Source organism: Acomys minous (genome assembly GCF_964271855.1).
Source record: "Acomys minous genome assembly, chromosome: 18".
NCBI classification, from domain to species: domain Eukaryota; kingdom Metazoa; phylum Chordata; class Mammalia; order Rodentia; family Muridae; genus Acomys; species Acomys minous.
Window position 1 is genome coordinate 2,689,160 of NC_140501.1, and position 23,501 is coordinate 2,712,660.

The 23,501-nt window shown below is 52.2% G+C and overlaps 1 protein-coding gene across 29 annotated transcripts in view; it reads left to right on the plus strand.

Annotated features, from left to right (window-relative positions):
• DOCK9 (dedicator of cytokinesis 9) overlaps positions 1-23,501 on the plus strand; it is a 262,679-nt gene that overhangs the window by 76,812 nt on the left and 162,366 nt on the right. For 3 of the 29 annotated variants that reach the window (XM_084767075.1, XM_084767076.1, XM_084767080.1), the window contains exon 1: positions 22,504-22,764. The exons of 21 other annotated variants lie outside the window; for them this stretch is intronic. In XM_084767075.1, coding sequence (XP_084623201.1) covers positions 22,645-22,764 — 120 coding nt within the window. In that variant the 5' untranslated portion in view covers positions 22,504-22,644. Of the gene's footprint in view, positions 1-22,500; positions 22,765-23,501 lie in introns of those variants that run through there. 5 more of the 29 variants (XM_084767069.1, XM_084767078.1, XM_084767083.1 and 2 more) reach the window with 4 other exon arrangements.

Here is a 23,501-nt window from a genome sequence, read left to right on the forward strand (position 1 = left end):
CTCTCTCTGTGCACGTCTCTCTGTGTGTGTGTGCTGTGCTCTCTTTCTGTGTATGTGTTTGAATGTGTGTTGTGTGCTCTATGTGTGTATTTGTGTGTGCATGTATGTATTCACATTTTTTGTGTGTTTGTGTGTATGCTATATTCTGTGTGTGTGTGTGTGTACATGTGTGTGTGTACTCTCTCTGACTGCACATGCCTGTGTGTTTTTGTGTGGGAGCTGAACAGAGGGAGAGTAGGTTGATTAGTTAGAACGACAGTTGAACTCAAGAAACCTGACTCAGTGCAATTTGTTTCTAAGACAGACATACGTCAGCTTGTCTGTGTGACTTTGGAGTCATTTTGTTATCAGCCAAACAGAGGGAGCTGCCTGTGCCTCTCTTTCCCACTCACCCAGGTGTCTGTGGTCAGGCAACTTCTACAGCAAAACCCTGTCTCTCCTTCCAGGCTACGGCGGCTTGCTTCCTCCACAGAGCATGCCTCTGGGCCTGTGAGCTGATGCTGGTCACCCACAGTGGAACGTCACTGTGCAGGTGGTGGCTCTGGGTTGTCTGCCATGACGGACAGTCTGCGCCTCACTGGGAAGCAGAGCAGTATGAGGTGGATAATATAGAAGCCTTGTGTGCCTCAAATTTAGCCTAAGTTGCTCTGCATTCTTTTTTGGGGGGCTCAGTTGGTTGTGGAGCTTGGAGGGCAGGCCTAGAAAGAAGAGGTGCTACCCAAGTCTGTTTTCATCCTGTCCCCACGGGTCGTCTTCGTTAATGGAGTTTACCAAGTCCCTGGAGTTGGAAATTCTTCAGAGAGTTTGGCAGCTTGGCCTGGGATTCTTCCGGCATCGTGTGGACAGAAACCAAGGCCAGGAATGTTGTAACTTGAGGCTACATTGGGCCTCGAGTGCTCCTTACGTAATTGGCAGCACACATTTTCTGTTTGCTAGCCTGCTTGCCTAGACAAGCCACCAGCCTACTTGATATCAGTAGGGTTTCACCGTCTGCGCCATCTTGGAGGGTGGCTCTCACCATGAGGCTAGAAAGCAGCATGCTTCTAGACTATTCTTTTGTTATTTCTACACGGAAGCATGCTTTTTAATTTTATGATTATTTTAATAAGGAATATGGATGGCACCAAGGGCGAGAGGAGCGAGTCTGAGCACACACTATTTGAAGTCCTCATCGAGACAGACCTTACAGAGACTTTTCTTCAGCCATGCATCTCTGAGGGCTGGGCAGGGACCCAGTGCACGTCGCTCATGTGTGGACTCCGAGGAGCTGAACAAACGGCTGGTGTGAAGCCACCTCTGTGAGCCTCTTCTAAGCCGTTCCTCCATGCTCTCCTCAGCCCCTCAGCTGTGTGGACCCTGGCGCAGCACCCCATGAAAGTCATGTCTTTCAGAATAAATGCTGCCTGATGGAAAGCGGAGTAAGGGCTGTTGTGTGGCCTTACGTACATGGGAAGACCCAACCTCTAGACCACCCCCTCCCCCCACTTTGAAGAAAACTATGCTGTTCTCTTCACCACCAGTAGAGAATTCTTAAAAAGACAAAGGAAGGTAATGGAGTGTAAAATCTCCCATGAAAGCAGGTCTTTGATTTGCAATTGGTTACTGGATGCGCGAGCAATGCAAGCAATGCAGAGAAGCCTGGTCTGTGAAGACTCAAGCAGCTGTGCGATGCTTTCAAGATGGCTTTGAAATGGTCCACGTAGATATCGGAGAAGTGCGGAGCAGTCGTTCATCCTGGATGTGCTGAGCCGGGACCTGGTCATTGTGCCAGGCTTACACTATGGTCGGATACAGTGTGAGAAGGACTGCTGTGTGTGTGCGCGCGCACGCGTGCATATGTGAGTGTGCACATGTGTGTGCATGCATGTGAGTGTGTGTGTGAGTGTGCCTATGTGTGTGTTACCAAGGGATCTGCCCTTGACCAGCATCCTCTTCCTTAGTGGCTGCATTCAACTCTCACTGTTGTAGCCACCACATGGCGATACATGGCCTTCTTTCTGCATCTGAGGATCTGTGTCCTGTCCACATTCGTGTGCGGCCATTACTGGGAAGACTGATGATCACTTTCCACCTAGCTCAGGTTGGACACCAATTCCTAGTAGTCCTGTCACAGCCAACAAGTCAGCTGCGCATTCTGCTCTCCCAGCAGGCTCACGGGTGCTGTGCTCCCTGTCACTGCGCAGAGGCCCCTCTGTCTTCGTGTGTGGATTGGAGGGATCTGAACTCAGGCCCTCATACTTATGCACATCTGTAATCTCAGCACTCGGGAGGCAGAGGCAGGCAGATCGCTGTGAGTTTGAGGCCAGCCTGGTCTACAAAGTGAGTCTAGGACAGCCAGGGCTACACAGAGAAACCCTGTCTAGAACTGCCCCCCAAAATAGTTGCCATAATATAGGCCCTAGATTTTTGCTAATCATACTCCTAACATTTTTCCTTAGGTCTCTGTCTTTTAGCACACAAGCATACACAAACAAAAGAAAACCAAACCAAAACCACATGGGAGTAAAAGAAAGAGGCTCTACCACTTTATGTGTAGATAAAAGTAATTAGGGCCAGTGCCATACATAGCTCAGGGTATGGGTGCCTGCTCCTGGGTCTGACACCTGGAACCCACATGATGGAGAGGAAGAGAGAGAGAAGCTTCCGCAAGTTGTCTCTTGTCCTCCATGTGTTCATCGTGGCACACGCATGTATGTGTACACATGAATAAATGTAATTATTTTTTTAAACTTTTTATTGATTCCTTGTGAGTTTTACATCATGCACCCCAGACCTATTCATCTCCTCATCCCCTCATATCTGCCTTTTGTTCTTACAACCTCCCCTCCCCAAATAAACATACACACACACACACACACACACACACACACACACACACACACACACCATAGAAGATGTCATCGTGGAAGCTGTAGTGTGTCACAGTGTATCCACAGTATATCCCTTTGTCCACGCACCTTTACTTGGAAATGTTCATTGTAATGAGTCATTGGTCTGGTTCAAGGTCTCTGGCTTCTGTGACGCCATCAATATTGGACCCTCACTGGGACTCCTCCTGGTTATCCTGTTTTCCTGTGTCATGGAGATCTGGCAGCTTTGGATCAGCAGGACTGGCCCTTTCATGTTTCATAGTTATTCACACATGGTATAGATTTTGGGGTGGGCCAACTTAGAGCCCTGGATCTGGGCCTAGGTGGTAGCTAGGTTGGTCAACACACTGGCTCTCCCTTATCTGGATCACCAGGTTGAGCTCTCTAGCACTGCTCTGGGTAGGTCACCCACAATGCCACCATCGGCAGGAGGCAGGGTCAGCTCTCCTGCTCTCATGCCTCCAGGACCAGCTTACCCTCCCAGAGCCAGCTCCACTGTGCTGCCCAATCAAGGTGCGGAGCCCACTCTCCCAAGTCCTGCAGCCTGGGAGGGGCTGGGCCAGCTTTCCTGCTCTCACACCCTCATGGCTGGCTTACCTGTGCCTTTGCCATTTGGGCCAGCTCCACTGTTTCCCAGGCGCGGTGCAGGGATGGCCTGCTTTCCTGAGTGCTGCAGCTGGTGGGGACAGGGCCAGTGCTCCTTTCCTCATGACCCTGTGTGCAGTTTTCCCAAATGCTGGTTAGCTCTCCCATAGTCATATCCCCAGAGCTGGCTCACCCACACACCCTCCCCCTCCCCCACAGCCAGCTCTACTGTGCTTCCTGCATGCTGAGTGCTGCCACCTGTGGGGGGCGGGGCCAGTTTTGCACAGACCCCAGACATCCATGTGGTGTCCAGTGGCTGCCCCAACCAAGGGTGTTCTCTATGGTAATATGACCTATGGACGTTGACCCTGACCCCTGTCACTGCTTAGCCATGGACCCAGACGTGGCAGCTCGGGCTGGAACCATGGCCCCAGGTGACAGGGCTGGCCACTCACAGCTCCTCTCCAGCCTCCAGTCTCCAGTTGCATCTCTCCTCAAGCTGCCCCACTTGCCTTTCTCTCTCATCTGTCTACCGCATACTTGCATATCGTGGTGGCTCCTGCTGCAGGCTGGCCATGTGCCTGAGGGACCCCCCGGGTGACAGTCTCTGTATGTGTGGTGTGGCCGCCGTAACTGGGTGCCTAAGGCCCACCTGGGCCGTGTACTGGAGACACGGCAGTCCACAGGTCTCTGTCTGTGGTGGGCGGGGCTCTGTGTGCCTGTGGGCTGCCTGTGCTGGGGTAGAGGGCAGGTCTGTGGGCATCTTTTTCCACCCGCACCGAATGGCATGCGGAACGCAGGTCTCTGTCTTCCTCCCATGCTGCATCTGCCTGGACTTGATTTGTGTGAGTCCTGAGCGTAAATCGGCTTTCGCCACCAAGCCAGGCAGCAGGCTGGGATGAACGAAGGACTGCCAACTGCTCTGCCCCTGACTGATAGAATCATAAATATATGTCCAGTCTGAGCACTATTGAATTCCTTGGTATGGGAGCTTGCGACTGTGGACTCCAGCTGCCAGTCACTTGATGTCAGCATCAGTCTTCTGTCCCATAAATCATAGCAACTACACATTCATGTGGGCATCAGTTCTCCCACCGTGGGGCTCCAGGGACCTTTATCCACTAAGCCATCTCACTGGCCCCAAAGCTGTATATTTTTTTTAAAGATGTATTTATTATGCATACAGTGCTCTGCCTGCATGACAGAGAGGGCATTAGATCACATTGTAGATGGTTGTGAACTACCATGTGGTTACTGGGAATTGAACTCAGGACCTTTAGAAGAACAGACAGTGCTCTTAACCTCTGAGCCATCTCTCTCCAACCCCCCAAAGCTATATTTTTATATGTATTTTTTCTTTTTGTGGTGAAACTTCTTATTCTTTGCCTTCCAACATAAGGACATTTTATGTATTAGCTATGTAATTCTAATTACAATGAGAAAAACTTAATAAACCTTTAAAAGCATCTTTAGTCACTTCCTCTAACTGATCATGAATGGGCTCTATTCACAGGGAATATTTCTTCATGCAGACCCTAAAAATGCTACTTTAGATACAGAAACATCTACTAACATCTCTCCCCACAAGTCACAGCAGGTCTGTTTCACTCAGCAACCCCTGTCACGGTGTACTTGCGTTACCTGTGGTTATGAGCACTCCTGTGGTACCCCTGTCACGGTGTACTTGCGTTGCCTGTGGTTATGAGCGCTCCTGTGGTACCCCTGTCACTGTGTACTTGTGTTGCCTGTGGTTATGAGCGCTCCTGTGGTGCCCCTGTCACAGTGTACTTGCATTGCCTGTGGCTATGAGTGCTCCTGTGGTACCCCTGTCACGGTGTACTTGCGTTGCCTGTGGTTATGAGCTCTCCTGTGGTGCCCCTGTCACGGTGTACTTGCGTTGCCTGTGGTTATGAGCGCTCCTGTGGTGCTCCTGTCACGGTGTACTTGCGTTGCCTGTGGATATGAGCGTTCCTGTGGTACCTCTGTCACGGTGTACTTGAGTTGCCTGTGGATATGAGCGCTCCTGTGGTGCCCCTGTCACGGTGTACTTGCGTTGCCTGTGGATATGAGCGTTCCTGTGGTGCCCCTGTCACGGTGTACTTGTGTTGCCTGTGGTTAGGAGCGCTCCTGTGGTGCCCCTGTCACGGTGTACTTGCATTGCCTGTGGATATGAGCGCTCCTGTGGTGCCCCTGTCACGGTGTACTTGCGTTGCCTGTTGATATGAGCGCTCCTGTGGTACCCCTGTCACGGTGTACTTGCGTTGCCTGTGGATATGAGCGCGCCTGTGGTGCCCCTGTCACGGTGTACTTGTGTTGCCTGTGGTTAGGAGCGCTCCTGTGGTGCTCCTGTCACGGTGTACTTGTGTTGCCTGTGGATATGAGCGCTCCTGTGGTGCCCCTGTCACGGTGTACTTGCGTTGCCTGTGGATATGAGCGCTCCTGTGGTGCCCCTGTCACGGTGTACTTGCGTTGCCTGTGGATATGAGCGCTCCTGTGGTGCCCCTGTCACGGTGTACTTGCGTTGCCTGTGGATATGAGCGCTCCTGTGGTACCCCTGTCACGGTGTACTTGCGTTGCCTGTGGATATGAGCGCTCCTGTGGTGCCCCTGTCACGGTGTACTTGTGTTGCCTGTGGTTAGGAGCGCTCCTGTGGTGCCCCTGTCACGGTGTACTTGTGTTGCCTGTGGATATGAGCGCTCCTGTGGTGCCCCTGTCACGGTGTACTTGCGTTGCCTGTGGTTAGGAGCGCTCCTGTGGTGCCCCTGTCACAGTGTACTTGCGTTGCCTGTGGATATGAGCGCTCCTGTGGTGCCCCTGTCACGGTGTACTTGCGTTGCCTGTGGATATGAGCGCTCCTGTGGTGCCCCTGTCACTGTGTACTTGCGTTGCCTGTGGTTATGAGCGCTCCTGTGGTGCCCCTGTCACGGTGTACTTGTGTTGCCTGTGGTTATGAGCGCTCCTGTGGTGCCCCTGTCACTGTGTACTTGCGTTGCCTGTGGTTATGAGCGCTCCTGTGGTGCCCCTGTCACGGTGTACTTGCGTTGCCTGTGGATATGAGCGCGCCTGTGGTGCCCCTGTCACGGTGTACTTGTGTTGCCTGTGGTTAGGAGCGCTCCTGTGGTGCTCCTGTCACGGTGTACTTGTGTTGCCTGTGGATATGAGCGCTCCTGTGGTGCCCCTGTCACGGTGTACTTGCGTTGCCTGTGGATATGAGCGCTCCTGTGGTGCCCCTGTCACGGTGTACTTGCGTTGCCTGTGGATATGAGCGCTCCTGTGGTGCCCCTGTCACGGTGTACTTGCGTTGCCTGTGGATATGAGCGCTCCTGTGGTACCCCTGTCACGGTGTACTTGCGTTGCCTGTGGATATGAGCGCTCCTGTGGTGCCCCTGTCACGGTGTACTTGTGTTGCCTGTGGATATGAGCGCTCCTGTGGTGCCCCTGTCACGGTGTACTTGCGTTGCCTGTGGTTAGGAGCGCTCCTGTGGTGCCCCTGTCACAGTGTACTTGCGTTGCCTGTGGATATGAGCGCTCCTGTGGTGCCCCTGTCACGGTGTACTTGCGTTGCCTGTGGATATGAGCGCTCCTGTGGTGCCCCTGTCACTGTGTACTTGCGTTGCCTGTGGTTATGAGCGCTCCTGTGGTGCCCCTGTCACGGTGTACTTGTGTTGCCTGTGGTTATGAGCGCTCCTGTGGTGCCCCTGTCACTGTGTACTTGCGTTGCCTGTGGTTATGAGCGCTCCTGTGGTGCCCCTGTCACGGTGTACTTGCGTTGCCTGTGGATATGAGCGCTCCTGTGGTGCTCCTGTCACGGTGTACTTGGTTACCTGTGGGTGTGAACACTCCTGTGGTACCCCTGTCACGGTGTACTTGGTTACCTGTGGGTGTGAACACTCCTGTGGTGCCCCTGTCACGGTGTACTTGGTTACCTGTGGGTGTGAACGCTCCTGTGGTGCCCCTGTCACGGTTAGGAATGACCAGAAGGGGGCGGTGACTTTGTGGAACATTGCTCGCCGTGACCTTACAGCTTTTCTGACACACACCATAACTTACTGAGACCCAGCATGAATATCTGGTTTTGATCTCAGTGTGGTCAGTTGAGAACTGCTACTTTTGTTTTGGTCTGTCCTCGTGAAGGAAGGTACTCAGAACTGAACCCAGTGAAGTGATGTCCAGCAAACCATGCTCCACCACCATTTCCTCAGCCAAGCCGACCCATCCGTCCCCCTTCCTTCCTCATCATGGCCTGGGTCTGGCTGCTTTCCCCCAGGACAGTTAGTCATCTGTGTGTCATCTAGTTTGAGTCATAGCTGGGTGATTAGGGGACAGTCTGCATGTAAATGATACACCTTTTCCTGGGATAACTAGCCATCCAGCCCCCAAAGGCAGCTGTGCAGGAGGTTGTGGGTGACGCAGCCACGGCAGCTATGTGGCCGGTCAGGGGTCTGCAGGCCACACTACTGTGTGGCGGTAGTTTCAACAGGGATGACTTATACTCCTGTACTTGGTTCGTAGTGATCAAGTTGCTGGAACTGCATTGCTGTTGTGTCCCTGGGACGTGCAGGTCATGGGAAGGCTGGCTTTTAAACCGATTCCCTTTACCACCGGCTGTGCTGAGGAAAAGTGGGGAGGCATCTGCTCTAAAGCCTTCCTCAAGGGCTTGGGGAGAAGCCTAGTGGTCGCACACTTGGGGCCAAGCTTTGACTTCAGGTCCAACTGCCCGTGTGGGGTGGCTAACAACCACCTGAGACTACAGCTCCAGGGAGCTGACTTCCTCTTCTGGCCTCAGCAGACACCTGCACGCACACACGCACGCACGCACGCACGCCCGCTCGCTCCCTTTTGACCCCATCTCTGCCTCACCGCACAGGCTCTCCCATCGCCACAGAGCCTGCGGACATTCGGGTTCTTGCTCCTTTTATTCTCCTCAAGGCTTCACTAAATCTTGCCTAAGCCTAAAGACTTGGCTTTTAGGTTGTTCGCTGACACACTTGGAGCCTTAAAGGGCCAGCCGCATGCGCATGCTCTGTAGAACTGATTCTCCAGGCCATTCCAGCACAGCGCCACTCAGTGGGGGCGGCACTGGCTAGGCTTTCGGTAGCTCGGAGGAGGGCCTGGGATCGGGGAGCCTAGGTGCCCTTGGTGCGCCTAACCATCCTACGCAGACCTCTGTGTTGGATCACCCTAGAGAGGGCGAGGGCCCAGCAGCACGGGTTTTAACACGCTTTCTTGGTGACCCTGACCCTGGAGTCTGGAAGCGCCACTTGTAGACATCATTCCATGACATGTGACGCGTATCCTGACTGACAGCTCCCCGTGATCCTTTCTGTTGTGACATCTTCTCAGAGTGAAGTAGTTAGACTGACTGCTGTCACCAGGCTGCAGGAGCTTTGCCCTGCCAGTGTGTGTCTCCTGCCTGTGACCCGATCCCCGCAGCTGGACGTTGGGTGGTCTCGCGTGTGATGGCTCAGAAGCCTCGCTTTACATTGCGTGGCTGCTCGTTGCCAGGGCCTCCCCGGAGGCCGCCTCCAGCAAGCCCGCAGTCGGAGAGAGCGCGAGAATGGTTGAGCAGGGTGTTGATGGCTGTGCCTAGGCTTCGCCACACGTTTCCTTTTGCGTTTATCTAAAACAGTTTCTATGTCTAAGTGCCAAGGAGATTGGAAAGTGTGTGAGGAGCCAAGTAGCTATGCGATGCTTTCAAGATGGCTTTGAAATGGTCAACATGGTGTCAGTCGTTCATCCCGGATGTGCTGAGCCGGGACCTGGTCATTGTGTCAGGTTTACACTATGGTTGGATACAGTGTGAGAAGAAGCGCTGTGCGTGTGTGTGTGTGTGTGTGTGTGTGTGTGTGTGTGTGTGTGTGTGTGTGTGTGTGTTCTGCCTAAGGAAAGTGACAGGCATTATTATTGAACAATCCAGCACTGTCCGATAATTCTATTTTTATTTTATTAGTTTTTTTCTTACAGTGGAGCTCAAACCCGGGGCCTTGCATGTGCTAGACATGTGTTCTATCTCTAGGTAAATCCCCAGACCGTAATATTTTATATGTGTATTTGTGTATATATTTATGTTTACAGTAGCTGCATTAGGAAATAGGATGATACATGGATTTTAATTATACACTTTGTTAGACCTAGTGAATTCAGACTCCTTTTTTAGCATTGATCAATAGTAAAATTGGGGACAAGCTGGTTTTCATGGCCCGAGGCTTGTACTCGGGAGGCTAACACCAGAGGAACTTGAGCCTGCCTTGGATTGCAGAGCGAATTTAAGCCTGGGAGCTAGAGAGACCCTGACTCAAACGTAAGCAGGGTTGGGGGCACAGCTCAGTCTGCAGGATTTGCCCAGCATGTAGAGTGCTTTAGCTTTCATTCTGCTGTGGGTACCCTACCATGGAGACTTTTTGCGTTGTCTTTGTCTTACTAAGTCTTTGAAACTCAGCTTGTAAATGTCTTCATGGCTGTCTAAGTGTCCCTGTGGCTGTGGGCAAGGCAGGCGAAACCCATTCCCTCCCATAGTTGGTATTGATGTTGCCTGTTTGCATTCCTTCCAGACCAGTGTACGCCCCTCCCAGGACTGGGGCGGGGGAGCCAAGGAGGGGCCCTGGGGCTCTCTAGTCAGCCAGTCTAGCCTACGTGGTGATCTTTAGGCCAGTGAGAGGCCCTGCCTCAAAAAACAACATGATGGCTCCCGAACGCCCTCCCTCTGTTTCTTTGTCTCTGTCTCTGTCTCTGTCTCTGTCTCTGTCTCTGTCTCTGTCTCTCTCTCTCTCTCTCTCTCTCTCTCTCTCTCTCTCTCTCTCTCTCACACACACACACACACACACACACACACACACACGTATGTTCAGAGGAATTGAGGAGCAAGGAGTTTCACACATGGATGAATGAGTGCACGAACACCGAGAAACACTCTGGTTTTTTTGGTTGCTTTAGTGAACATTTCTTATTTTTCCGCCATTCTTACAAGATTTATATCAGGGAGTTGACAAGCCCATGAAGGGTTTTTTTGGTTTGTTCTTTGTTTTTTTGTTTTCTTTAAGATTTATTTATTTACTATTTATACAGTACTCTGCCTGCATATATCCCTCACACCAGAGGAGGGCACCAGATCTCATCCTAGATGGTTGTGAGCCACTATGTGGGTGCTGGGAATTGAACTCAGGACTTCTGGAAGAACAGCTAGTGTTCTTAACCTCTGAGCCATCTCTCCAGCCCAGCGTCTTTCTTTTGAAAGGACAAGAACATAGTTTGTAATGCCAGCCGGCTGGCACCTCTTCCCCTGACTGATTGTAGTGGATTATAGAGGATGCAGGTGGAAGATGTGGTGACATTTTAGTCCTCTTGCAGAGAAAAGCCGTAGACTTTCACTTCGCTCCCTCTACCCAGACCACTTCGTTGCTGTGAGTTTGCCGTGGTCACAAGTTTGAACCTGAGTGGGAGCTTGTAGGTCAAGCAGGAAAGAGGGTCGCAGCAGGATTGCGGGGAACCACAGGTTACCATTGGCTTTGCTCCACATCCTGCTGGCACGCTGTTGTGTGTGACTCTGCGTTCCAGGCATTTGAGATGGGTCCCCTTTCCTGTTCTGGAGAGCCTTTCTTGCAGGTTTGCCCTTCAGGGGGTCAGGGACAGAGCCTCCCCCTAAAGTGACTACATAGGAAATGACCAGCCACACTGTTTCAGTGCGTATTTTCCGAGACACCTGAGAAAAGCCTCTGCGTGTCTCCCATCCAGGAGGACCAGTAACCTCCAGCTTCAGTCTCTCTTCTAGTTCCTTCCCTGCTTCTTGCCAAACCCCACCCCTTAGGCCACACCTGTGCACAGGTGTCCCGTGGTTTCCTGTTCTCAGGTTACACCGTCACCTGGGGAGAGTCCCAGGCAGGACCCTGGGGTGATAATAGTAATAATAAATAGTTGCTGATATTTTAAGACTCTCCAGCTCAGTAGACAATCAGGCTCAGCAACGCCTGTCACACGGCTCTTGCCTCACCTGCTTTCAGCTGAACCAGGAAGCCGTTCCTCAGGCCTGAGTGTTCCGGGGCCTCATGCAGAGGATGGGGCCTTCACACTGAAGTCTGAGACGTGAGCAGGGGTCTGACAAGTTGTCAGTGACCTTTGTGCAAAAGTTTGGGGCAGAGAAGGCCAGAAATCCAGGTCTGTGGCCCTCGTCACCTGTGAAGGCAGCGTAGAAGTCGGAGAGTGCGCAGTGGGCACAGGGGAAGTCGGAGAGTGCGCAGTGGACACAGGGGAAGTCGGAGAGTGCGCAGTGGGCACAGGGGAAGTCGGAGAGTGCGCAGTGGGCACAGGGGAAGTCGGAGAGTGCGCAGTGGGCACAGGGGAAGTCGGAGAGTGCGCAGTGGGCACAGGGGAAGTCGGAGAGTGCGCAGTGGGCACAGGGGAAGTCGGAGAGCGCGCAGTGGGCACAGGGGAAGTCGGAGAGCGCGCAGTGGGCACAGGGGAAGTCGGAGAGCGCGCAGTGGGCACAGGGGAAGTCGGAGAGCGAGCAGTGGGCACAGGGGAAGTCGGAGAGCGAGCAGTGGGCACAGGGGAAGTCGGAGAGCGAGCAGTGGGCACAGGGGAAGTCGGAGAGCGAGCAGTGGGCACAGGGGAAGTCGGAGCGCAGTGGGCACAGGGGAAGTCGGAGAGTGCGCAGTGGGCACAGGGGAAGTCGGAGAGTGAGCAGTGGGCACAGGGGAAGTCGGAGAGTGCGCAGTGGGCACAGGGGAAGTCGGAGAGCGCGCAGTGGGCACAGGGGAAGTCGGAGAGTGCGCAGTGGGCACAGGGGAAGTCGGAGAGCGCGCAGTGGGCACAGGGGAAGTCGGAGAGCGCGCAGTGGGCACAGGGGAAGTCGGAGAGCGAGCAGTGGGCACAGGGGAAGTCGGAGAGTGCGCAGTGGGCACAGGGGAAGTCGGAGAGTGCGCAGTGGGCACAGGGGAAGTCGGAGAGTGCGCAGTGGGCACAGGGGAAGTCGGAGAGCGCACAGTGGGCACAGGGGAAGTCGGAGAGCGCGCAGTGGGCACAGGGGAAGTCGGAGAGCGCGCAGTGGGCACAGGGGAAGTCGGAGAGCGAGCAGTGGGCACAGGGGAAGTCGGAGAGTGCGCAGTGGGCACAGGGGAAGTCGGAGAGTGAGCAGTGGGCACAGGGGAAGTCGGAGAGTGCGCAGTGGGCACAGGGGAAGTCGGAGAGCGCACAGTGGGCACAGGGGAAGTCGGAGAGCGCGCAGTGGGCACAGGGGAAGTCGGAGAGCGAGCAGTGGGCACAGGGGAAGTCGGAGAGTGCGCAGTGGGCACAGGGGAAGTCGGAGAGTGCGCAGTGGGCACAGGGGAAGTCGGAGAGTGCGCAGTGGGCACAGGGGAAGTCGGAGAGCGCGCAGTGGACACAGGGGAAGTCGGAGAGTGCGCAGTGGAGCGCGGGGGTGGGGGTGGGGGGGACACTGTCCGTTGTTTCACAGCAGGACAAAGGTGAGGCCTCTCATGGCTGCTGCTGTCCATCCTATCTTAAGGAAGAGGTGTGGCCCGCTGGCTGTTAACTGGGGACTTCCCAGCTGTGGAAGCTGCCTTCTCCTGCAGGCTCATTGTCTTAGGCTGCAGCCGATTTGCATAATTTCCTCAAGGTGGACTTTCCCTTTGTACTCTTTCCCCTCTGCCCTTTTCCAGAAGGAAGGTGTCCCAGAGCTTGCCTCGAGGCCTGTGCTCTGCCGGGCATCCTGTGTGCCTCTGGCCATGGTTAGAGCCGAGTGACCTGCTGGTTGCCATGTCTGTCTGTGAGTTATCATGGTGGCCTGTCTCTTGTCTGTGACTTATCCTGGTCTCCGGGCTCCTCGTGAACCCCATGGAGATACCTTAGGTAAATCTAACAGGCACAAGTAGCGATTTTACAAACCCAAACACCTTAGGGGAGCTAATCTGTGTTTCCTACAGAAGGGTTTGGAAGTGAGTCATGAGAAGGAAGAGAGTGGAGTTCCATCTGACAGTGATGCGTGAAGGGTCTCTCTGTGTAGCCCTGTCTGTCCTGGAACTCACTCTGTAGAACAGGCTGGCTTCAAACTCAGAGACACACTGCCTCCCAAGTGCTGGGATTAAAGTCATGCGCCCGCCTCCCTGGCTTGAGGAATGCATTTTAATTTAGGGGGAAGAAAAGAATCCCAGCATTACACCAACAAAGCTAGATGCTGTGTGTGTGTGTGTGTGTGTGTGTGTGTGTGTGTGTTGTGTTGTGTTTCCTCCAACAACACATCCCTTAGCCTTTCACCTCAATGTGTGTGGTGAACAGAGGAGATAGAAAATTCTAGCTCAGGTGAACCCCTGTGAGGCTGGGTTTGTGTAAATCATGCAAAGTGAGGGCGCTCCATCATTCATCTTAAAAGTATTGTTTAGGTATTGTCTGCTGTGTTCGTAGCACTGGTGCTGGCATGTTAAAAAGCTGCCAAGCAGAGGTGACACTTGCTGGTGTGGGTCCCTGCAGGTTGGCAGGTCTGTGTCCCCAGCCTGAAATGGCAGGGGGATGCGGAGGGATGCCAGAATCCCACAGTCTTTTTTTGTTGTTGTTTGTTTGTTTGTTTGTTTGTTTGTTTTGAGACAGGGTTTCTCTGTATAGCCTTGGTTGTCCTGGACTCGCTTTGTAGACCAGGCTGGCCTCGAACTCACAGCGATCCGCCTGCCTCTGCCTCCGGAGTGCTGGGATTAAAGGCGTGCGCCACCACGCCCAGCTGAAACCCACATTCTTATAGGATGAAAGAGAGCCCACTTCCTGGGCGCTTCCCCAGCGGTCAGCACCTAGCTACATGCAGTGGTTGAGCAGGCCCCAGCGGCTGCAAAGGTAGTTCCCAGTTGCTGCCTGGCCACTGGGCATCCAGCGATGGTTCCTCCCGGAGTAAATGGAGTCTCAGAGGGTCATGATGAAGTGAGGAAGCAAAGGCCAACTTTCCACGTGAATTAGGGGTTTATAAGCCCTGGACAGTGAGGGTGAATGTGTCTGGTTCGCCAGGGCTCAGGGTGCCAGGATACCTCATCTACATACAGTGGGGCAGTGCCTCACTACATGGCCTTTTCACAGGAAGGAAGGCAGTACTTAATTAGCCTAGGTGTAATTAAGGGCCATTTGTTGGAGGCTAAGATCTCAGCACAGGGTGGGGTACTTTCTGGAATTCCCTGTTTTTGTTATCAGAAAAGGTTGGGCCTGTATTTTGTTTTAGGACTATGTGGTGATGCCTCTTACAAAATCTCGAGTCACCAGATCAGTTGGGGCGAGGGCCCCGCCGAGGAAAGAGTCAGTTCGTCATAGACGGAGCATGAGCACGGCACAGGCTATCCGCAGAAGATGGACATAGGCCTGAGCTAGCAGAGCCCCGCACTCTGGCATGGAGCCTGGCATGCTTGGGCTTGGTTTCAGCAAGCCACACCTAGAGTTGGGTTTCCTGAGAAAAATCCCAGGCACACTCTATTTTTCTTGGCTTCGTAAATTTCCACCCCTAAGATAATTACTAACGTTGCTGTCTGAGTTATCAGTGGCTAAGATTCTTGGGGTCCAGAGGGCAGCAGCTCTGTTTGAAGCCTAAGGAGACCGAGTCTCTTACCTTCATTGGGGGTGGGGTGGGGTAGGGGTGGCGGGCAGTGGACACAACAGGAAAAGACACCGCGTCTGAGGTGCTTCTGAAGGGAAGGCTTGGCAGGCTCTCAGCAGACAGGAAGTAGAGCATAGGATGCCAGAGTGGGACACAGGCTGTGGCACAGGACTGCAGAGGAGAGTGTGACGGGTAGGTGTAGACTGCGTGAGCGCTCTGTGGCTGCAGACAGAGCCTGTCCACACAGTGTGCCACCAATGCGTGGTCATCTGTTCTCGCACTGTGCTGTCCACTCCTGGAAATGCACTCCTTCAGCGTGTGCCCGTCCTGCCCTGAGAGCTGGACAAAGTGGGGCATCCGGATTTCTCTACAGTAGCCAGTCTAAGAGACAAGATTGGCAGGGAGCAGAGGAAGGCAGGACAGAGAAAGGGTCTTAAAGTAAAGTTAATTATAAACAAACTTGAAAATAAATGAGAACCCACACACCAACATTAACCCCATCCAAATCCGTGCAGCTCAGTGAGCGCAGCCAGCACCAGCATTTGGGGTGGGAGCTGCGGGGCTTCACACTTCACACTTTGAGTGTGGAGCGTATTTCATGTACTCGATCACCTCACAACACTTCCACACCATGTGCTAGGCTCTGCAAATGACCCAGAGCATGCATTTCTGTCTTGTTTATTTCTGAGATCATATGACTTGCTTAATATGCTAAGTCTGTTCATTTTCTCATAAACTATATTCATTTATCATTTTAAAAACATTTTTATTACACTTATCGTGTGTATGTGTGTACGTATGTATGTGTATGTGTACGTATGTGAGCATGTGGTTGTGTGTATGGATGTGTGTTTGTGTGTGTATATCTGTGAGTGCATATATTTCTGTGTGTGTGTGTGTGTGTGTGTGTGTGTGTGTGTGTGTGTGTGTGTTTTGAGGTCAGAGGACAACTGTGGAGGGCTGGTTTTCTCCTGCCATGTGGGTCCTGGGATCCCAACTGAGTTTGTCCGGCTTGGTAGCAGCTGCCCTCATCCTCTGAGCCATCTTCCTAGCTCTCGTTCATTTATTTCTGACTGAAAAAGTAAGATGTGCGTTTAAAGAAAACTTATAAAATGTAGATGATTTTAGAGGTAAAATATACAAATGGTTTTGGGACAGAGAGGATCTTCGGAGGGCAGAGAAGGAGGACGCAGGCCACGGCTGGAGAGAGCCCTTAGCCACCGCCTGTGGTGCTGACGTGTAGTGCTGTGGCACCAGGTGTTGTCAGGCAGTGGTGTAGGCGGGGTGCATCATTTGCACTAGTTCAAAGCTCGCTTGTGCGCTGGTCATGCGGCTTCGTACTACCCACTTCCTCCAGGTGGCCAGTTAGACTTGTTCGTGATGACATTGTCACTGCTGTCAGGCCAGTTGACACTGCGGCTGCACCACCTGAATGGCCCTTGGGCCTGACAGTGTGATGCGACTTGTGGGTTTCCTAGTTCTTCTGAGAACTGGATGTGCTCTGGGCGGCCTCACCTCAGGGGCCTCTCAGGTACAGTTCCGCGCTACCGTTCCGCGGCTCGCACACCGCTGCTCCGGCCGTTCGGTCTTGGGTCCCCAGCTAAGAAACCCTAGAATAGACGGCCATGCGGGACTCATCCCCGGGCCGTTCCGTCAACCGTCTGGTGACGACAATACTTGTGTGGAGCTTCAGACTTAGGCCAGCATTATTGTTGCTGTTTAAAGGTACGGCCTAATAAATGTTTATTATTGGGCTATAATTACTGCAGCGGTATTTTCTAACCTGCTATCAATCAATAAAAATAGACACCTGTTATAATTTTAAATAGCCTTGGTTCACCTGGGGCAGGGCAGATATTAATCCCCTAAACTGCCTCTCAGTGACTCTGCCCCAGCCCCACGCTGTCTGCTTCTGATAATCTCTGGCGAGCTTCCTCCCACCCATCATCCCAAATACTTGCTAATGTTCTTCATCTGGCCTGATCCCTCCGTCCCCGCCGGCCACGTGCTTCTCCTCCACCTCACCCATGGCAGCAGATTCCTTCCTTCTTGTCCTTCTTGCTCACTCCAAAGATCCTCTTCTGGTCTCTCTCTCTGACTACTTCCTTTCCCAAGATCCTCTCTGTCTCCAAAACCTGTGAATCTTAGCCACACCTATCCCATTTGCCTTGCCTGGTGTGTTGGCTTTTTATCGGTCAAATGGTAACAGATTTTTAGGCAAGGTTATGAACGTTTTGGGTTATGTGAGTCTGCTGATTTAGGCAGCAACCAGACCAACCCCCAGCACATTATCGTGTGTGAAGGGCTCTGCTCCCCCCATCACGTCCATCGTCTCTTCCTGCTTCATCCCAGCCTGTCCGTTCTCCACGAGGCTGCTTCTGGTATCTTCCACCTGCCATGTTTTTGTGTTCTCAGGAGCGCCGGTCATTTCCTGACACCTTCCTTTGGCCCGCAAGCTGGCCAGTGACCACACTCTGGGAAAGTGTTAGCCATTTGCTCCCTTTGCAGCTCTGGTGGCTTCTGCTTGCTCTGTTTACCTCAGCTAGAGAGAAAGAGTGGTCTCATTTGAGGTAGCACATGCAAGCGTATGTGACTGTTTTACCCTTCAAGCTGATTTTTGTGTCTTAAATGCTCTTTTGTTATGCCAGCAGGCCTTAATAAGGGGAATCCCTTAGGTTGAGATGATTCGTATTTGCCCCCAGTGTGGTTATTCTCTGTACAGCCGTTAGCAATGCAAGTACAGTTTCAAAATTTACCTAGCTTCATTGCTTAAAACCAAGTTTGCTCTTTTCTTATTTTTATTTTTATTATATAGTCTTACTCTCTAGCCCAGGCTAGCCCCAAACTCATGGTGATCTTCTGCCTCAGCCTCCTAAGTGCTAGCACTACAGATGTAAGCCATTGTACTCCATTATTTAATGTTAAAAAAAAATCTATTTGTGAGCCTTGGCTTTTGAACTCAGGTCACCAAGCTTAGTAGCTGTGTGTTTACCTACTGAGCATCTTGCCAAACCCATTATTAGGGCTCTTAAGAACCTAGTTATATACAGCATGGTCTCACAAAACATCTAGTAAGTTTGCAGGATAACATTTTTTCAGCTGAAAAAAATGGGGCATTTTGATTGTTACTAAATTACTCCTTGGGTTTTGACTTGTGAAAGAGGTTAAAGGTCAACAGGTGACTGCATATTTTTATAAGCAGTTCCTCTCACTGTGAGGCTGAAGGTAACCAGTGCCTCACAGCAGCATCAGGACTAAGTTTAGCAACATCTGAGGCTGGTCAGCGCACATTCCTGCTTTCAGCTGGTGTGCATCAGGGAGCAGATGTACCAGGCTGGGGAAAGTTCCTGGAGAGCCCACAGCAGCACACAGAGAGTTAACAGACCAGGGGGCTTTCTGGGGATGGAGGCGCTGAAATGGTTTGAGCTGAGCAGCTGCAGGCAGCCTGCAGCTTCTCAGAGGTGTGCTGGGTATTCTCATGGGAGGAAGAGGAAGAGGAAGGGGGCTGAGGTCTAAAGTTAGCCTTCCTAGGAAAATTCTTCAAGTCTCTGTAACTTTTCATGGCATGTTAAAACCGAGAACTGAAGGCCTGGCTGAGGAGCAGCGTCCACGGGTCTGTCAAGCGCTAGTGTTGCCTCCCCAGGGCACGGTCCTGGGTGTGCCTGTGGTGGAGGGTTTACCCAGCCTGTGTGGGAAGCGTCCAGGCTAGCAAGTCCAGGGGCTCAGTCAGTGCTGCTGTCCAGAGGCCAGGCAGGTACCTCTGAGAGGCCTGTAAAGGGAGACTTGGCCACCTGCTTCCTGCCCCCTGGAATGGCGTTTCCTCTGGGTCTTGTGCTGGTCAGATGTCCTCTGCAGTCCTATCCCGAGACTTCCCTGGGGCCTAAGTCTGAAGCACCCATAAGGGAAGCAGCTCAGTGTGCTGGACCACTTGAAGGTGCAGGCTGTCTTGGGGAGGACAAGGTGACCAGAATATGGCCTGTTCTGGGCTTTCAGTAGAAAGCGGAGACAGAGCCTGGCAGCCCTGTGAGTTCTGCATGTCCTGTAGACACAGTTGGGAACCTTGCCTTACCGCATCAGCCCTTTTTGCGTAAAACAGCGTCTGAGAAACTTTTTACAAGCTTTGCTTCCTTCAGAGTCTGGCATGTTTTCTCCTTCAGAGGGTTTGCATCACAGAACTAATCTGCATGTTTGTCCTGGGTGCTTAGAAATTCAGAGCCAATTAAAAGTGTCCCCCCCCCCCCCACCCCGGTTATAAAAGAAATACAAATGCATGTTTTAGAAAATATACAAAATCCTTAATAAAATGCCCAGCTGGTGGCGTGAACATGTGGCGTTTCCAGCCAACCATCAGGGTCAGCAGAGAAGAGATGCAGTGCGGGTTCACACAGGTGTGAGCTTGTTTGTATGCTGCGTTCAGCCGTGAGCTCCTGTGGAGACCAGAAATGGTTGTTAGATGTTTGCTTGCTTTTCACTCTGGTTTTTTGTTTTTGTTTTTGAGATGGGGTCTCTCGCTGAACCACTGAACCGTGGGTCGTCCATTCTGCTACTGGCTGGCAAGTTAGCTCCAAAGTCCTCCTGTCCCTGTCCCCACCAGCAGTCCAAACTCTTGTTCTCACGCTCGCTGAGCTGCCGTCACAACCCTCCCTTGTGGTTTTGAGACAGGTCTTGAAATGTAGTTCAGGCCAGCTTCGAACTCAGAGCTGGAGGGAGCTGAGGCTGCAGATTTTCAGCCGCAATCCCCCAGCCACTGAAGGGTTTATTGTCAGCTGGTGGAGGTTTTGTATTGTAACAGCACAGTTGGTGGAACTGTTTAGGCCAAAAAGCCAGAGTCCAGAATTTAAGACCTTAGCTTGGGAACCCCTAAGTGGATGGACGTCTTATGGTCCAGCATGTAAAGACTGTTCACTATTTCACTAAATTACCTCGATCAGTGCTTGCTGGATGACATCTTTTTAGCCATTTGAGCAGTTAGAATACACAGCCAGTTCAGCATGGAGTCACAGTGGCGTGTGCACACTGACGCCCTCTCTTGCCTTGTGGCCTCTACATACCTATAAACTTTGTATCAGTTCAGCCGTGCAAGAAGCTGGGCCACGTTACACGCAGTCCTGTCAGTGAGCCGGGAGGCTGAAGCCATGCTTCGGGCACAGGAAACTGTGCTTCTCAACTCACACGCTGACATCTTCGCATCACGACCAATACCACTGCGTCTGACTCAACAGACTGTGTAGCTTGTCTCCGTAGAGTGCAGGAGTTCTGGTGCTGTGGCCACGGAAAGCCAAGGGACACTTGGCCTATTCTGCGAGCCACTGAGAAGCTTTCTGAGTCGTTTCGTGCTGAGACACCATCTCTCTAAGTCTCATGTCTAGGACACGTCTAAATTTTAACTTTGTTCTTTTGGATTAATGTATGTGTAACTGAAACTTTATTTCTCCTAAATTTTTGCCTCCCTCTTACAACCGTTTTTCATATTCATGGGTCCTGTTATTTTGGAACGCAGCTTTCATTAGGAAGCCTGAATTTACTTTGAAAGATAACCTATAGCCTCCCTCCCTCCTCCCTTCCCCATCGAGGCACAGTTTCTCTGTGCAGCCCTGGCTGGCTTGGAACTTGCTCTGTGGACCAGGCTGCCCTTAATCAAACTCAAAGATCTATCTGGCTTTGTGCTGGGATTTTTTTTTTTTTTTTTGGTTTTTCAAGACAGGGTGTCTATGTAGCCTTGGCTGTCCTGGACTCACTTTGTAGACCAGGCTGGCCTCGAACTCATAGCGATCCGCCTGCCTCTCCTGGGATTAAAGGCATGTATCACCACGCTCAGCATATGCACTACCATTGTCAACCTACCCAGTTTCTAAATCTTGAATAGTTTCCTGTCTGTCTGTCTGTCTTGTCTTTTCTTGTCTTGTCTTTTCTTTTTCTCTCTTTCTGATTTTGGGACAGGGCCCTTGAACCTCATGTGTGTTTTAGGAAGAGAGTGATCTTGAAGTGCTGACCCTTGGCCCTCTGCCTGCGTGCGCTGTGACTACAGGCCCAGACCCCAGGCCTGGCGTTTGTGATGCTCAGGGCTTCGAGTCTGCTAGGCAAACACCACCAACCGAGCTACACTCCCAACTCTTTAAAAACGCATTTGTTATAAAAGCTGTGCTTTGTTTGTCTAGATACAGAAGCTCACTTTTTATTCTTAGGCTTGCCTTGAGCTGGTGGCAATTCTGCCTCAGTCCCCTGGGGTGCGGAATTGTGTGTGTGAGATTCGTACCCAGTGAGTTAACCAAGTTTTAAATGGACACAGTAATTTATTCATTGCACAATGAATGCCCATACTCAGAAGGATTTCTGGGGCTTAAATGACAGTGGCAGGTGCTGGAGGGGAGGCAGCGGGCGGTTGGACACTGGGCGGCCACTCAGCTCCCACTTGAGCTCCGCTGAGCTCGCAGCCTCAGTCACTGTGCCTGGAGATTGGGGTGAGGATGGGACCGGCACCCTCTGCTGGCTTCTGTCCCCGCAGCTCTGCACTCTGAGCCTGCGGATGCTGTTTACTGACCGTTACTAAATTTGTATCGGCTATTACATGCTTCCTGATTTTAAAGAAATAAACAGAGGCACTAAGTGGGAGGTGCGCCCCAAAGTACTGCCTGGAAGGACAGCGTACGATGTAACCGCTTCACTGCGTGTGTCCCCGCACCTTCGTGGCGGGTCCCTTCTGTTTTAAGATTACTAGATGAATATGAGGAAATAATAAAGATAGTGGACTTCTGAAAGAACGCTTTTCTTCTTTTGCGCAAATAGGACATGAAACCCAGCTCCGTCCCTGGGCTGTGCAGCGCACCCCTCTGCTCCGAGATATCTCTGTCTTGGCTTCCATCCGTTTCCTGTTCTTCCAGAGGGGTGAGCCTCTGCTCTTCCACTCTGGCCTTTTTTCCATCCCTTAGCCGGGCACGCTAACTACCTCTCAGTGTGTGCAAAGACAGCGTCCGTGCTAAATGCTTCTGGTGCACGGAACAGCAGTGCACCCAGCGTAGATCATCCCCCCTGGCATGAAGCAGTGGGTGCGTGAGGTTTTGCATGCTGCGGTGTGTCCCGCAGGGAGAAACGACTTCTTGTGCTGCACTTCCTGGGAACACCCTTGCTCGCCTGTTTGGTTCTGCTTTGATCAGGAGCCAAGTATTTGGTGCTTAGCCATAGCACTAGCGAAAGCACTCTGTAAAAGTGCGACTTTCAGGCCGGCCAGGCTACCTAGCTGGGGGCTTCAGATCGGAAGTTATTCCGAGGCCTTCTGCTCAACCCTGCGCTATTTGGAGTCGCATTGGTTTGGCCCACGCCGTGTGGAACAAGACACAATGAGGCTGGTCTTTCACCGCAGAGGCAGTACACTGTGTATTGTTCTGTGTGGGGTTTGTTTTCCTCTGGCCAGAGAGCAGGGAGCCTCCCATTTTCCAAGCTGTAGTAACACCCCTGGAGGCTGGTCTTCTCGGTCACGGCTTCCCACCCCTGCGGGCTCTGCGCATCCAGCCAGTGAGACTGAGCCCTCCTGCCTGGGAAACAGGCTTCCTTCCTTTTCTCTGGCTGGCGGTGCATCGGGAGACGCAGCTGTCCCTGCTGCAGGCTTTCTGACAGCGCTCTGGGTGGAGAATGCAGGCTGATAAGTGTCGGACGAGTGGTAGAAACGACAAGAAAGAGCTGGTTATCGAGTCCCCGCTGCAGTGCAAGGATGCCGCGCAGGGAGACGCCGAGGCGGAGACCTCAGCCTCGGTAAGAGCCCGTCGCGACTGTCCGCTCTCAGAGTCCCTCATCGCTCGCCTGTCCCTCATGCTCCGCTGTCTCCCGGGGACCCTTCCCTGTACCTTTCCTTGTAGACTGACCTAAAGTCCACTCCCACTTTTTTTCCTCCTGAGGAAAGAAATGTTGATGTTTGTGGATGTACAGGTTTCTAGGAGGAACAGTTTCATATTGTTCAAATTTTGTCACACTTAGCCACAAGGAAGCCAGCCCAGCGGGGGATGTTTTAGAATCTCCCCAGGAGTTGAAGGGAAGCACTTTGCCAAATTAAACTCTTTTGTGCATTATCTGTTTATGTCTGTGCGAGAACTGGGCAGGTCCCAGGGAGGGCGTTAAGACTGCAAGTACTCTCTTCCCATGCTAGGAGTTATCTGGGGACTTTGCTTTGAACAAAGTCAGAAAGAATCTCAACTGTGAGAAAAGTTGGTGTCTTAACAACAGCCAAACCCACAGCGGTTTGAACGGAGTCAAGTGCCTTTGTAGACACTGCAAGGGAAGAGCTGAAAAGCAGTTGTGTTCTTAACTGTCAGTGAGTAGGCTGTGCTTCTCCTTTGGAATTTCTTTGGTACAATAAAGGCACTTAATTTTTTAAGCAAGCTGCAAAAGCCACCAGCATGCTCCGAGAGGGGACAATTGAGCCTTTCACATGATCTGCTGAAGAGATTGTGAAGCTAGTGCCTAGTGCTTCTGTGTAGCTTTAAAAAAATAAA